Source organism: Lynx rufus, unplaced genomic scaffold (assembly GCF_022079265.1).
Source record: "Lynx rufus isolate CCGP_SWC_20201006 ecotype Redwood Valley unplaced genomic scaffold, mLynRuf1.p SCAF_18, whole genome shotgun sequence".
Lineage (NCBI taxonomy): Eukaryota > Metazoa > Chordata > Mammalia > Carnivora > Felidae > Lynx > Lynx rufus.
The window spans coordinates 29,077,998-29,093,404 of NW_025814832.1; the positions used below are offsets into that span (position 1 = coordinate 29,077,998).

The 15,407-nt window shown below is 52.6% G+C and overlaps 1 protein-coding gene across 2 annotated transcripts in view; it reads left to right on the plus strand.

Annotated features, from left to right (window-relative positions):
* The window catches only part of SRP68 (signal recognition particle 68), a 36,608-nt gene extending 27,878 nt beyond the window's left edge, over positions 1 to 8,730 (plus strand). For both annotated transcript variants that reach the window (XM_047081349.1, XM_047081350.1), the window contains 6 exons: positions 3,000 to 3,156; positions 3,788 to 3,882; positions 5,196 to 5,325; positions 6,896 to 6,971; positions 7,391 to 7,443; positions 7,928 to 8,730. In XM_047081349.1, the coding sequence (XP_046937305.1) occupies positions 3,000 to 3,156; positions 3,788 to 3,882; positions 5,196 to 5,325; positions 6,896 to 6,971; positions 7,391 to 7,443; positions 7,928 to 8,155 (739 nt within the window). In that variant the 3' untranslated portion in view covers positions 8,156 to 8,730. The remainder of the gene's footprint in view (positions 1 to 2,999; positions 3,157 to 3,787; positions 3,883 to 5,195; positions 5,326 to 6,895; positions 6,972 to 7,390; positions 7,444 to 7,927) is intronic.
* Positions 8,731 to 15,407: the final 6,677 nt, after the last annotated feature.

Consider the following 15,407-nt stretch of genomic DNA (forward strand, 5'->3'; position numbering starts at 1 on the left):
TCATTATTTTTGATTGCCGAGTAATACTGCATTGTACATGTATGCCCCGTCTTCTTTATCCGGTCATCCATTGTTGGACATTTGAGCTCTTTCCATACTTTGGCTATTGTCAATAGCACTGCTAGAAACATTGGGGTGCATGCGCCCTTTCGAAACATCATCACACCTGTATCCCGTGGATAAATACATAGTACAGCAGTTGCTGGGTCATAGGGTAGTTCTATTTTTAATTTTTTGGAGAACCTCCATATTGTTTTCCAGAGTGGCTGCCCCAGTTTGCATTCCCGCCAGTAGTGCAAGAAAGATCTTCTTCACATCCTTGTCAACATCTGTTGTTGCCTGAGTTGTTAATGCTAGCCATTCTGACAGGTATGAGTGAGGTGGTATCCATTGTGGGGGGTTTTTTTGTTTGTTTTTTTTTAACATTTATTTTTGAGACAGAGACAGAGCATGAATGGGGGAGGGTCAGAGAGAGAGGGAGACACAGAATCCGAAACAGGGTCCAGGCTCTGAGCGGTCAGCACAGAGCCCGACGTGGGGCTCAAACTCACGGACCGCGAGATCATGACCTGAGCTGGAGTCGGACGCTTAACCGACTGAGCCACCCAGGCGCCCCTCCATTGTGGTTTTGATTTGTATTTCCCAGATGATGTGTGATGTGGAGCATTTTTTCATGTGTCGGCCATCTGGATGTCTTCTTTGGAGAAGTGTCTATTCATGTCTTTTGCCCGTTTCTTCACTGGATTATTTGGTTTTGGGGTGTTAAGTTTGATAAGTTCTTTATAGATCTCGGATACTAACCCTTTATCTGATATGTCATTTGCAGATATCTTCTCCCATTCCGCTGCTTGCCTTTTAGTTTTGCTGATTGTTTCCTTCGCTGTGCTTTTTATTTTGATGGAGAACTCAATAGTTCATTTTTGCTTTTGTTTCCCTTGCCTCTGGAGCATGTTGAGTAAGAAGTTGCTGCAGCTGAGGTCAAAGGTTTTTGCCTGCTTTCTCCTCTAGGATTTTGATGGCTTCCTGTCTTGGTTTAGGTCTTTTATCCATTTTGAATTTATTTTTGTGTGTGGTGTAAGAAAGTGGTCCAGGTTCATTCTTCTGCATGTCGCTGTCCAGTTTTCCCAGCACCATTTGCTGAAGAGACTGTCTTTATTCCATTGGATATTCTTTCCTGCTTTTTCATAGATTTCTTGGCCATATGTTTACAGGTCCGTTTCTGAGTTTTCTGTTCTGTTCCATTGTTCTGAGTGTCTGTTTTTGTGCCAGTACCATACTGTCTTGATGATTACAGCTTTGTAATATGTCTTAAAGTCCAAGATTGTGATGCCTCCAGCTTTGGTTTTCTTTTTCAAGATTGCTTTGGCTGTTGAGGGTCTTTTTTGGTTCCATTAGAATTTTAGGATTGATTGTTCCAGCTCTGTGAAGAATGCTCATGTTATTTTGATAGGGATTGCCCCTTATCATTCTTTAAACAAAGTCTCTTGGTATTTACCTCTACATCTCTAAATGACATGAGTGTGTTGGATTTAGGTATTTCCTACCCCTTCCCACGATGGCCCGCGCTCTTCCTTTGGTCCCTCCCAGCTGGCTTCCTTACAAGCTTCCTCATTTCTCATACCATTTTAATTTCTAAGAGCTTGTGTGTATTGTTTGAATATTGATTTTTTTAAATAGTGTCTCTTTCTCTTTTTTTTAATGTTTATTTATTTATTTAGAGAGAGAGAGAGAGTACGAGTGGGAGAGGGGCAGAGAGAGAGAGAATCCCAAGCAGCCTCTGTGCTGTCAGCACAGAGCCCAATGGGGGCTTGATCCCACAAACCATGAGATCATGACCTGAGCCGAAATCAAGTTGGATGCTTAACCAACTGAGCCACCCAGGTGTCCCATAAGCTTAGTGTCTCTTTCTAAGCTTATGACCAGAAAGTTTTCCCTCCCTCTTCTTCCTGCCAAGTCTGATTCTTCCAAGTTGCTGTTTTTCCCCCTTGGTTTTGGCCTCTTCTGCCTTATTAGATGTTTTCTTTATGCGGTGTTCGACATCTGTTAAAAAATGTACCTTGTCTGGTGGGAACTCCACTTGTGCGTGGGGCTCATCAGCTTGGGCTTCGCTACAGATGTTCTGGTTCTGCCTTTTCATCCGGGACCCTGACTCCAAAATCTCGGAGGGTGTTTTCTTGGGTGGGTCAGATCCCCAGAATGTACCAGCAGCTCTTGTCCTACAAGCCGAGTAGGGGAAGGCTAGGGGGCAGCACCTAGGACTTGACAGTCTCGTAATCCCCAGCGTTCTTTGTGGAACCCTGACCTCAGCTATGCCTGTGTGCCTGTCCCCAGGCTGTGTCCTCTCCCAGGGATGCCTCCAGTCTTCTGCCAGAGTAAGAGATCTAGAGGCCCAAATACTTTCCCCTCTAAATACATTTTAAACAGTCTTCGATTGTTACCACATTTATATCCCCAAGTATTAAAAGAGATTTTCCAGGAGGTCCAGTTACAATAAGCAGGCATAGTCTCCAGTGTGTACGTGTGTTCAGTACACATAACCATCCAGAGAAGTTGTCCCTTAGTATTTTCTGAGAAGAGAAGGTCGTCGGATGAGTAGGAGCAGCTGTCGTGCAAGCTCAGTGTCCTCGTAGTGTGGGCCAGCACGTCATTAATCCTTGCTCCAGGGACGAGCTTGCCGTCCATGGATCATCTCAAGGACTAACAGTGACTCCTGAAGTTAGTAGCTTTGTGGCTCTTTAAGAAAGAAACAGGGGATATAATTCAAGCAAAAATCAGATTTCATCGTAAGGTCTCATACTGGCTCGCCGCAGATTTGCCACTGAATAGCAGCCAGAATCGTGGGCCCCTTGAGCTTGAGGCCCAGGCCAAATGGCCCTACTGTGTGACACGCCCTCGCCCCACGCCCTTCCCCTAGGTCAGTCCCAACTTGTGGTCCAGTGCTCTTCTCAGAACGCCAGCTTCTCTGAGCATAACCTGAGCTGACGTGTGGTACATTCCAGCTACCTGACTTACATCAAGCTGTCAACGGCCATCAAGCGGAACGAGAACATGGCTAAAGGTCTTCAGAAGGCACTGCTGCAGCAGCAGCCGGAAGACGACAGCAAGCGCTCCCCGCGGCCCCAGGATCTGATCCGCCTCTATGACATCATCCTGCAGGTGACCCACGAGCACTAGGGAAGCCAGGGCCCGTCCTTTGCACGTTGGACACAGAACGACTCGGCTTTGCACAGCGAAGGGGGTGTGACAGGCAGCAGCTGTTAGTGTCTCGGGAAAAAGGGTCTCGTTCTACCAGCTCAGCAGTCTGGGCCTCGACAGGCCACGTGCTGATGTGTGGAGGCCAGTGACCTCTTAGGTGTTATCTGTGCGAGATCCTCCCCCACAGGCCGTGGGACCCCCTGAGGCCACGCTGGCTTGGCCCCCTGGGAGTTGGCCGGTGAGTAAGATCAAGAGACACGTGCACACAAACCAGGCCTCTGTGGGAGATGCCAAACAGAGGGCTGCTCTGAAATGAAGGAGGCAAGAGGCCTCCTCTAGCTGACTTGGTCCGGGAGGCCTCAGAAGGAGGGGAGACGTGAGCAGGGGCGTAAAGGACAAGCGGGCTTTCGGTAGCAGAGAGGGGACGGCGGTGACACCAGGTATGGCTGCTGCCAAGCTTCCCCTCGCAGACCTTCCCGTCATTCCTGGCCCGGGCTCTCCTTGCCCACGTGTGTTTTTTACAGGGTTTCCTGTCAAAAACCCAGTCAGAGGCCTGCTCTTCATGAGTTCTCTTGTTGCCTCTCTTGTGCAGAATCTGGTGGAATTGCTCCAGCTTCCTGGCTTAGAGGAGGACAGAGCCTTCCAGAAGGAGATAGGCCTGAGGACGCTGGTGTTCAAGGCTTACAGGTAAGGTCCCATGAGGTGGATGGGGCTCCCCTGTGCCGCGTGCTGTTTCTGGAAGCCTTGGGAGCGTGGACCAGACTCGAGAAGATTGGGTTGTTGGCTGTATGCCTACCTGGCCCGCGGTCAGAACAGTTAGCCCAGCGTGCTCAGGGGACGTCTTTGCTGAAGGTGGTGGCTGGGAGTTTCCAGTGTACCTCGTTTGCTCTTTGGATGGGGTGAGGGGGATGGGGGAGCCCCTGCTAAAGGTCTTCTCCCTCCTCTCCCCTCCTTCCTCCCGGTGGAAAAGGGACAAGTATAGGAAAGGTTTAGTTAACAGAACCAGAGCAGAACCTGAATTGGATTGGGAGAAAGCTAAGCCTCTGTTTTGTTTTGTTTTGTTTTTTAAGTGAATCATGTTATTTATAACTTGGAGGTGGGCAGTGTGGAGCAAGATGGGCATGGACAGGATGGCAGAATAGCGTCGGTTGTGAAATTGTGCCCCGCCTTCTGGCTCTCATGCCCTAGCGCTAACTCTCTAGCGTGCCTCGTCGTCGCAGTTGTCACCCCTCCTCCTGGTCCACGTGGACCCTTCTGTTAGGGACCGGCAGCCCCAGGCCCTGTTGACCCCAGTGGAGTAGTTTCCATTCGGAAAAGGATTCTCGGGTTTGGTTTTGAAAAAGATGAGCAGGGATGAACGAGCTGGCCCGGACGTGTGCGTGGCGGGTGGATTTCATATTTGAGCCAGGCAGCGTTCCTCCTTCGTGCCTGTCCCCGCTTCTGCCACATGCCTTTGGGAGCGGCAGAGTCAGACAGTAGATGAAAGACAGTGGGTCTTTCACAGAGTGGGACCTGCACTGTCACCGGTGGGGAAGAGGCTAGGTTAGCCTGGCAAGCCCGGATGGAGGATGTCGGGGTCACCATGCAGTGATGAGGAGTCGGGATCTTGTGTGCAGTGATCCTGAGGTTAAGAAACCTGTTTGCAGGGGTGCCTGGATGGCTTAGTCTGTTACGCAACCGACTTCAGTTCAAGTCATGATCTCAAGGTTTGTGAGTCGAGCCCCACGTCGGGCTCTGTGCTCACAGCCCGGAGCCTGGAGCTGCTTCAGATTCTGTGTCTCCCTCTCTCTCTGTTTCTCCCCCACTCGTTCTCTCTCTCTCTCTCTCTCTCTCTCTCTCTCTCTTTCTCTCTCTTTCTGTCTCAAAAATAAATAAAGATTTAAAAAATTTAAAAAACAAACCTGTTTCCAAATGTAAAATTTAGCCGTAACTTGAAGGAAAGCCTTCATCTCAGGTAACTGTTGCTCTAGAATACTCTGGCTCTTTCCCGTTCCCCTCAGGTGTTTTTTCATCGCTCAGTCCTATGTGTTGGTGAAGAAGTGGAGCGAAGCCCTTGTCCTGTATGACAGAGTCCTGAAATACGCAAATGAAGTAAATTCTGACGCCGGAGCCTTCAAGAACAGCCTAAAGGTGAGTCATTGGTCCTTGTTTCCAGGCCCAGAGAAGTTGTGCTGTGAGGCTCCGTGGGGGCTGAGGCCCCTCCTCAGGTTGGTCCTGCCTGGTCCGCCGTGGGATGTAGTGTGCCCCCGAGGGCCCGGGAGCCACAGGCTGTAACTCCTGGCAGCGTTCCAGGCCTCACATGGACTCACGTGCTAACAAGGAAAGCCATTCCCTGGTTAAAGTAAAGCTGAAGTACAGTTCTCAGACTCAGCTACATGTTACAGTCACCTGGGAAGATTGCTAAAAGGTGGCTGAGTCCCACCCCAAGAGATGCTGGTTCTAATCAGTGTGGTGTTTAGGGTGGGCACCGGGATTTTTTAAAGCCCCTCAGTGATGGTGATACACAGCCAAGTTGAGAACCACCGACGAAGCCTTTCCACACAAAGTATGCCTGTGCCAGCAGCAGCATTTGGGAACTTACTAGAAATGCAGACTCTCAGGCCCCACTCCAAGCCTGCTTGGTTTAAATCTGCATTTTAGCGAGTCCCCCGGGCAATCTGGGTGTACCTCCTCGAAGCTTGCCTGCCTGTGGAAAGTACCTGGTGGTTTGGTTCGTATTACTGCTTGTTGAATGACAGCTAGCTTCTTAAGCTGTGGACTGCTGGGATGAAGTGGAGATCAGAGCATTGGCCGGGCCAAGGAATCCAGGCACATTTTACTGGTGGAGCCTACTTGGAAAGGCAAGCCGGGACTACCCATGGCGGGACCCACTGCTCCCCAAGCGCCCGCCCCTTCCCTCAGAATAGTGCTGGGTTCCAGGGTAACGTGCACACCTGGCTTCTGCCTTCAGAGAGCTTGTGGTTTTGTCGCAGTCACAGACTGGCGAGCAGGAAGAAGCAGGTCCTCCGGTGAAGGTGGAGAGAGAGGAAGGAGTCGGGGCGGGGGGGGGGGGGGGGCGTGTGACCAGCACGGTGGCAGTGTAACCATGGGATGTCCTTGGGATGTGGAAACAGACTCTGCGGACAGTTATCCCAGGAGGAAGAGGCATTTACAAATGCCCGTCTGACCTAAGTCTGGGAATGGAGGCGGGAGGATTCAGATCATTCCGAATTTTGCCGGGCGTGAGACTGCAGCCCGCTCTGTGGCCCCCCTATGCTTCAGTCTCCTCCTCCGCAAAGGGGAGTGCAGGTTATGTCAGGATTATTGCAAAGATGGAATTAGCAGTTATGTGAACTGCTCAGCACAGCCTGGCCCATCGTGCATTTAGCGTCTGATCTGCTTATTTATTGTTATCGCAACTCTCTCCGGGCAATGTTACTTAAGCCACGGCATAGCTTTTCCTGTTTGAAACAAGCTAGTTTTTGTTTCGTTTTTTAAGTGGGGCTTGAACTCACGACCCTGAGACTGAGTTGCCTGTTCCACAGACTGAGCCAGGCATGCACCCCAAGCTAGTGTTTTGTTTTCTAATAGGGCAGACCATTTATAAAGTCTCAAGCCTACGAAAATACCAGTGGGATCACTTAGCGCAGTCAGGTTAGTTTGGTGCCCGTCTCTGACCTGGCCCTGGCTCGTGAGAACCTGTTTTCTGACTCGTTAACAGGACCTGCCTGACGTTCAAGAGCTCATCACACAAGTGAGGTCAGAGAAGTGTTCTCTGCAGGCGGCAGCGATCCTGGGTGAGCCACTTGCCTGTGCTTTGCTGACTCTGTTCCCGAATTTCCTTCGCTGCCATCCCTCCTCTCTGCCACCCCGTACACTACTGTTTTGGTTAATCTGTAAGATTTTTCTTTTTCTCTGCTGTTAGATCTGCCACGTGAAGGCATCAAACTGTGTAGAAGAATTTAGAGAAACTGTTAGGCCGTCTCTTCTCCCTAGTAATTTTCGTACAGCCGTGGGAGCTCCACCGGGCTGACGTTACTTCTGGGTTTATCATGTGCTTGTCTGCAGTGCTTAGCAGAGTTTGGCCCAGGAAGGAGAGGGCTAACTTCCCCACATGTTGGCTCTTGGGATTTAGAACCCATACGTGTGACAGGTGTCATATGTGACTGTGGTGTGTTAAGTGTCTCTTCTTACGGAGTCCCTATGCAACTTTCAGATGCAAGTGACTCCCACCAAACGGAGACTTCCTCCCAAGTAAAGGATAACAAGGTACGTCTGGGGCTTTTGAGGAATGAAGAGTAGGATTCATAACTCACTAGGAATGTGTGCTCGGTTACAGAGCAGAGGACCCTTAACTTCTAAGTAAACACCATACTTGTCTCCCTTCTTTTACTCAGAGACCTCAGAGCTGCTTGGGTAAGGTTAGCGCCAGCTAGGTGGGCCCAGATAAGGAGCGTGTAGTGTGGTGTAGGAACGTGTACCGTGCAGAGCAGCTCCACTGGCTGGGAGCTCTGCCTGGGACGTCCGGTAGGCCTGTGCCCCGGTCCTGGCCCACCCCTCGCTCACCCTCCCTAGGCTTCAGTGACTCTCCGCTCTGAAATGGGAACATGACGGCACCCTCATAGGAGATTTGTGGGCATCAAGTGAGGGAGCCCCTGTAGGCTCTGAACTGGATGCTCAGCACGTAGTGAATGACGCTCCCCTGGTGGCCTGTGGTTAACGCCTGGGCTCCTCCCTCTGATTTGCCTTCCAGCCTCTGGTCGAACGGTTTGAGACTTTCTGCTTGGACCCTTCCCTTGTGACCAAGCAAGCCAACCTCGTGCACTTCCCGCCAGGATTCCAACCCATCCCTTGCAAGCCTTTGTTCTTTGACCTGGCCCTCAACCATGTGGCTTTCCCACCCCTCGAGGACAAGTTGGAGCAGAAGACCAAGAGTGGCCTCACTGGATACATCAAGGGCATCTTTGGATTCAGGAGCTAACCAGGCTCTTCTTGGGGGCAGGGGGAGAATCTCACTCTTCATCTGTATTGTGAGAAAACCCCAGCGAGTTCCATGATATTAAATCCAGGTCTGCATCGGCCCAGGGCCGGAGTGTAACATCCTCAGCGCTGCGTCCCTATGTCTCGTGTGTTCGTGCGCTTACATTCTTAACCGGTGTGCTAGAAGGGGACCCTGCTGTCTTCCGGTGGACGTGTGCGGGATCCCTCTGTCCGCACCTCCTGGAGGAAGGGCCGTTGCCATCTGGCCACGTGTCAGCCGCGTTCGGGTGGGTCCACGCCAGGCACGGATGGGAGCTCGGAACTTTCTGTCATGTTTCTTCAGCACCATGGATTTGAAATGGACTCCTCCTGGCTGTGAGCATCCAGAGTCCGTGAGGGGTCCGTGACCAGGAAACACTGGCAGCGTCACCCCAAAATTACGGTCAGCCTTATTCCCTGTCACCTCCTAGTGGAAGTTAAGTTTCAGAACAAGCAAAGAGCTCTATTTTTAGAAGAAATGTGTTACCCTCAGAAATGATGAAAACAAATCTTATATTAAAAGGCAAAGATGCTGGAGACTGTGCCCATTTTTTACGTGTCCTCACCCATCCCGTCCTGTCAGGTGTACCCCGACTTGTGGCGACTCGGCCGTGTCCGAGGCCAGATAGGGCAGTGTTCGAGAAGGTGCCCCCCATCAAGATTTTTAGATGCCATAAATGATATTTGAATCAATTTCCATGCTTTTTAAACTTTCTCCCTTAGTGACCCTTTTCTGTTTCTTTCGTGGCATCAATAGCGGAAGTCCCAAAAGCAGTGTAAGAAAGCTAGGAATAAAAATGATTTAGACGTGAGCTGTATCTGAAACCACTGAATCCCTTTTGGGGACGCACACTCACCCCTTAGGAAAGCAGAACCACTGCGGGCAGTGTTGGCTTCCCTGCGGCACAGACCTGGAGCCTAGTAGGGCGGCTCGAAGGGAAGGTTGGGCAGTTAATGAAGGCCTGAGACTGTTCTTTCAAGATGGAACCCACGGTGCCTTGTGTTTTCCCGGGGAAGCTGCAGAGGGTGGGTATTGCCAGAAGTGAGACTGGAAGACAAATCAGCCGCCTGTGTTAGAGTTGAATGTTGTGTAGGACACCAGGTGCTCAGATGGTGAGCTCTCCTCCCCTCAGGATCTGCTCTGGGTCAGAGAGCCTTAGGAGGCGGATTTTGTTTCTAAATGGAAAGTTTTCCCATCCGTGCCACGCAGTCGAGGGGTGTCCTCCCCCCCACCCCCCGACGATACGGCGCGGATGACCTGAGCCTGACATCTTGCGTTTTGGTCCCAGAGGCTTGGAGCAGTGTCTCTAATGGTCTGAGGGAGCCCTGGGGGCCTTTATCCTTCTCCTCACCCTCTTCTCCCTCTTCTTGGCTCCCCGGCTTAGCAGCACCAGGCTGTGGTCTAGGTTCTGTACTTCCCTCACCACATTCTCTGCTGACCCTCCAGCCACAGCTGGGCCGGGCACCCACCTGCAGGCAGCCCTCCAGCCTGCATCTCCTGCCCCCATCTGGGAAGGTGTCCCTTTGTATTGCAGATGGCCCTTCCTGCCCCTCCCACTCTCTTTGGAGTGCTGGCGTCTGTAGGGGATCAGAGTCTGGAGTCAGTCATTCTGATTGACCTTTTCTAAGCTTTTCCTTTCTTGTGGCGACACCAGAAATTCCCTTCGTCCCAGTGTCCCTGGCAGCTGCTCTGTAGTGGTGGCTGTGGTCGGCCAGTGAGGCCGTAACAAGATATGTTTAGTATTAAGAGCACATGTTTACACAAGAAGACAGACCTGGCAGGGCCGAGGTCTCCGGTTAGTTTGTACATCCCTTCACACAGGATCCCTTGACATTAAACAGCCTGTCGCGGGAGACAGAGGGCCAAAAGCAGGACCCCATTCTGTCCTCGGGCCAGGAAGCAGCTCTCCCCTCTTCTTGGGAATGGGTTCAGACTTGAGCCCCGGGCTGCTCCTTGGGCCGGCGCAACTTGCTGGGTAGAGTCACAGAATGAAACGCCAGCGGCCACTCAGTCCTTCCTGCACAGGTAACGAGAGACGCAGTGAGGTCTCGGGGTATAAGGTTTGGGTGCGGGCACCCGCTTTGCTTCCTGTGCTCGTTCCTGCAGTTGTGGCTCCCCTCCCTCCACCCAGATGAGCTACGCTTGGTCAGCAGGTTTGGACCCTGCCAGAACTTCAGTCTCCCAAGTTGCAGAGAGTAAGGGAAGCTTAATTTGGTCTCTGCACTGTAATTTTTTTTTAATGCTTATTTTTTGAGAGAGAGACAGTGCAAGTGGGGGGGGGGTGGGCAGAGAGAGAGGGAGACAACAGAATCCAAAGCAGCTCCAGGCTCTGAGCTGTCAGCACAGAGCCCGACACGGGGCTGGAACTTGAACCCTGAGCTGAAGTCAGACGCTTAACCGACTGAGCCGCCCAGGGCGCCCATGGCCTCTGCACTTTTAGAACATGCCCTACAGCTGAGCTGCTGTGCTCATGGTTTCTATTTGCTTGTCTGTTGAGTGGTGGCGGTCTTGATTTGCAGAAGCGGTAGTAAGTGAAAAGCTAACTTCAGTTCCCAGGGGATAATGCTGAACATCAGGTTCAAAGACATAATTTGGCCAAGTTTGTTGCCCGTGAATCTGTTGGTCCTGTTTGGAAAAAAGGAGCGTTGAGACACCTGGGGTCAGACAAGCCCTGCCTTACCAGTTTCCTACGTTTTTTCCTCCTTTCTTGTGATTTTTCTGGGGTACTGGGCCTCTCTGGTTTTACATTAAGCTGAGAATTCTTGGATTCCCTGTTGGAAATGAAACACTGCCAGGCTGGGTCCCATCTCCTGGTGGCATCCTGAGCCTTTGACCATGGCCCTGAGGTGACAGCCTGTGGTGGCAGTGCACCCCTCCCCCCACGGTGGCCTCACCCCCTCTAGGAGAGGACGATGGACTCCGGGGACTTGCCAGGAGGGGCTGTGCTCCGCCTGGCCACTGTGATGCTGTGATGCCGATTTGACTCATCTGGCATCATTCGTACCAAAAGCTAGCTGATGGCAGAATTCTAAACAGCACATGGCCATCCACAGCCTTCACAAGCTTGGAACCTTCAGAGGCCTAGGAAAATGTCCAAAGATCGGAAAAACATGTGTTGGTTTTAGTTTTATTTTTGAGACACTTGTTGCTACGGAAGAGACGGAAACCAGGTTTAGCTGTAAAATTTATCGATGTTCCAAAGCCGGGAGATAAATTGGAAGCTGCCTGCATCCTGACAGCCCCAGCTGGAAGAATCTAGCCCGTGGGTCTACCAGGTGTTAGGGAGCCTGCACGGGGCACGGGCAGGACGGGCCCGGCGGCAAGCACCACCCAGCACGGTGAGCGCTCTGCAATGTTAGTGGTGTTACCAGTTGGTAGGAGTTGGAGGAAATAGGATCTCGGATGTTGAATACCGATGGAATGTTCCCGAGAACCTTTTGTCTGACCTTTTCAATTTCGAACTGTTAAGGGACTGATCTCAGGATCTAAGGTTTGATTTTTAGTTTTGCTTTAAGGCGGGACTGTGACAGCCTCCACAGCCCTATCAGAGCCCGTCCGTCCGTCTGGCGAGCTGCTCTGGGCAGGTGCCGGGACCTGCAGAAAACCCCAAGCAGGCGGGGCTCCGCTTTCCTCCCGGCCGCACCCTCTGCGTTGTGTTGGAGGGGGAGCCCGGCTCCTGTGGTCCCCTTTCTTTCCACCTCCATTAACTGTCACTGTGTGTCCTCATGCTCAGTCTGTGGTTGAAGGACTCACACGTGGAAAAGAGCCACATCTGGCAGGAGGCAGACAGGTAACGGGTCCCCGAAAGCTGGCGGTGGTAGCTCGCTCTGGCTCGTGTGTGGAGTGGAGAGGGTGTGGAGGTCCTCACCTGTAAAAGAGGGGCGTCTGTCTCTAATGGAGAAGGACAGCAGGCACAGGGCTTAGTACCCGACAGCCACTTGACAAAGAGGAATTTCCTTCCCTTCGCTCCTCTGTGGACGCAGCTGGCATTAGAACACGTGCTTCTCCCTCCAGTGCTGCCTGTAGCCCGTTGGCACCTGTGCCCCTTCGGGGCTCTGACCTGGGGCCTGGCGGGAGGAGCTCCTGCCCAGCTAGGACCCGTTCATAGAAGTCTCTTCTATGACTCACTGTAGCCCAACAGCGAGCGGCTCTCTCCTGGGACAGTGTGAACCCCGGGTCCAGGAAGCGGGGCTGCCGTGCAGGGAGTTGGCCGGGGTGGGCTTCCCTCAGTGCACCCCACGCCTTTCTCTGCCGCCCTCCCTCCAGAGCCGGGCCCTGCTGGGTCTAAACAGTGTCACCAGGACAACCAGCCGAGTCCACAGAGCTGCCTGTCCTGTGTGCTTCCAATTTCCTGGCAGGGAAGACTAATTAGGAAGGGCTGCTCCTCAGCTGTGAAGACTGTTGCTAGCTCTTTCGGTTTTGTTCTGTAAACCTCGTCCTTCCTCAGGCCAGTGCCCGGGGCTCCGTGCAGGTTCGCCGCCTCCACCAGACCTGAACTTCACAGGTGGGCCGCAGGTCTTCAAGGTGGCAGCCCGGAGCCCTTGGCACCCTGGGAGACCTGGAGGCCCAGCAGTTCCGGGGTGACAGTGGGCAGCTGCAGACTTCTGGAACTTTCTGGAACATAGGGGTTGCTTGTGCAATAGCAGGCTTCACTGCGGCCCAGAGGCGGGGCCGTCCCAGCACTGGTCCAGTACCTGGACTGGGCCGGCCTCTGTGGCCCAAGGCTAGGGAAGGGAAGTCACTCCTAGAGGGGAACAGACACCAGAAGGCCGCCTTGACCTTGTCCTCTCAGGCCAACTTGGGACTTGAGGACTCCTGAGGTCACCCTGTATTCTCTGTCTCGCCATCCAGTATGGGGGGCCCTAATCTCGCGATAGGTGGGGTTCGTTTGTTGGCTGGTTTGAATTGCTAGACTCTTCCTGTAAAAGGCCCAAAAGGAAGAGCTCCTTTTCCTCCTGTTCTGCTCTTAGGCAGCCGTGGTCACCTTCTGCTTGTCTCCAGGCTGACCTCCAGGCTTGTTGGTTTCCGGGGCCCACAGCTCTGCCTCCCCTGGCGCCTGCAGGCAGAGGGAGGCTCATCCCTAACGCCCTGCCCCGGCAGCCCTCACCTCTCCAGGCCCAGCTGGTGGAGGCACCTTCGCTCCTCAGCGGGCCAAGGAAGCGTGAGGCGGGATTGCTTATCAGTCAGCTCGGCTCCACGGGCCTGGTGGCAGAGCTTCTGTTCAAACAGGGCAATTTGCAGAGATGCAAGTCTGGCCTGATCGAGGGCCACACGGGAGCTTGGCAGATGATGGCTCCCAGGGCAAAGTCGGCAATTGCCACCATCTGCTTCAGCAGGCAGAAGAATGCCCCTCTCTGCAGGAGCCCAGGGAGTGGGGGGGGGGGGCGGCGCATAAGCCCTGGCACATCGTCCCAGCTGCCACCCTGTTGCCCAGCTGCGTGCGTGCATGGCGGCCTTGGAACTGGGACCTGGGCGGCTTTCAGTTCTGATCAGCCCTGCTCTGGCCTCCGGCCCCACGAGCTGCGAGTGGCCCACGTCACTCGGCCTGCGTGCTCCAGGCTGGGGGATGCAAGCAGCTACCGCTTGAAGTCGTAGCTGGCACAGTGCTGGGGGGAGACCTTGGACTAGTCCACCTCAGCTGCTCACGCCACAGAGGAGGACGCAAACTCCAGGCGAGGGGAGGCCCTGGGGGCAGGACAAGGAGCCAGGTGGAGCTCGGCCTGCCTGCTTCAGAAGGAGATGTGGCAGGGGCGAGGCCTGGGAAGCCTGAAAGTTGGGACACCCTGTCCAGCTTCCAGGTCAGAGCTGTTTGGTAGAATTGTACAGTTGGCCCCTGAAAAAGATGGGTGTGTACTGTGCAGGCCAACTTATTTGGGGCTTTTTTTTTTTTTTTTTTTTTAATGCAGTCCAGGGGCGCCTGGGTGGCTCAGTCGGTTGAGCCTCCGACTTCAGCTCAGGTCACGATCTCACGGTCCGTGAGTTCGAGCCCCGCATCGGGCTCTGGGCTGATGGCTCAGAGCCTGGAGCCTGCTTCCGATTCTGTGTCTCCCTCTCTCTCTGCCCCTCCCCCGTTCATGCTCTGTCTCTCTCTGTCTCAAAAATAAATAAACGTTAAAAAAAAAATTTTTTTTTAAAGAAAATAAATGCAGTCCAGTACTATAAACAGATTTTCTCTTCCTAAAGACTTTCTTAATATTTCTTCTCCAGCTTTCTTCATTGTGAGACTATATAATACACATCACATATAAAATCTGGGCTAATCGACCATTGGTGTTACCAGTAAGACTTCCAGTCAACAGTAGGTTGTTAGTAGTTAAGTTTGGGGGGAGTCAAAAGTCATGCAGAGATTTTCAACTTAACGGGGGGGGGGGGGCTGGCACCCTGCACCCCCCACATTGTTCAAGGGTCAACTTACTGTGAGCCACAAATGCAAGCCACATCAGTAATTTTAAGTTTTCTGGAAACGCACATTAAAAGCAAAGTGAAAAGCAACCCATAAAACTATTTTTTTTAATGCATTTCATTTAACACAGTGTATCCAAAATATTTTGACTTTAATCGATATTAAAAAAATGAGATATTTTACATCTTTTCATACTGAGTCTTTGAAATCAAGTGGCTGCCGTGTGGGACGGTACAGGTCTCCATGGAGGCTCTGTCCCATCCCGGCCTTCTCAGTGACACTTGGCTTGCTCACATATTTAAAGCCCTACATCTTTTCTTTCTTTGTCCCTTCCCTTTCTCCTGTGCTTTTAGTCTTGGGGGTCAGGATCACTGCCATCTGACTAGGAACATCTCCGAGATCAGGCTGTTCCTGCCTGCGTGTCAGCCCCTGTCTGGGGAGCTGGGTGCTGATTTGACTCGGCATTAGACAGTCACGCCAGGAATTCACCTCTTGGTTTTCTTGCAGTGAATCAGTTAGCCTTAATCGCTGGGGCGTGTGCAGGCCTCCTGTGGTGCTCGTTTATTTCCAGGAGAGCTTCTGCAGACAGGAAACAAAGCTCAAATGTTCCAAATCTCCGCCTCCTGCCTTCTCCAGCCGGGGTCTGCTTCCCTCTCCCCTGTCCACGGTTAAGGGGCCCTCCCCTGGCCCCAGCTGTTCCCAGGGCTGGAGTCTAGACCTCTTTTCTCCCCGCCCCCTCCCTCCATTGACCACCACCTCCCAGGAAGAGACTTGGAGCTCTCGGGAAGGCAGCCTTCCTGTCTCGGCTCT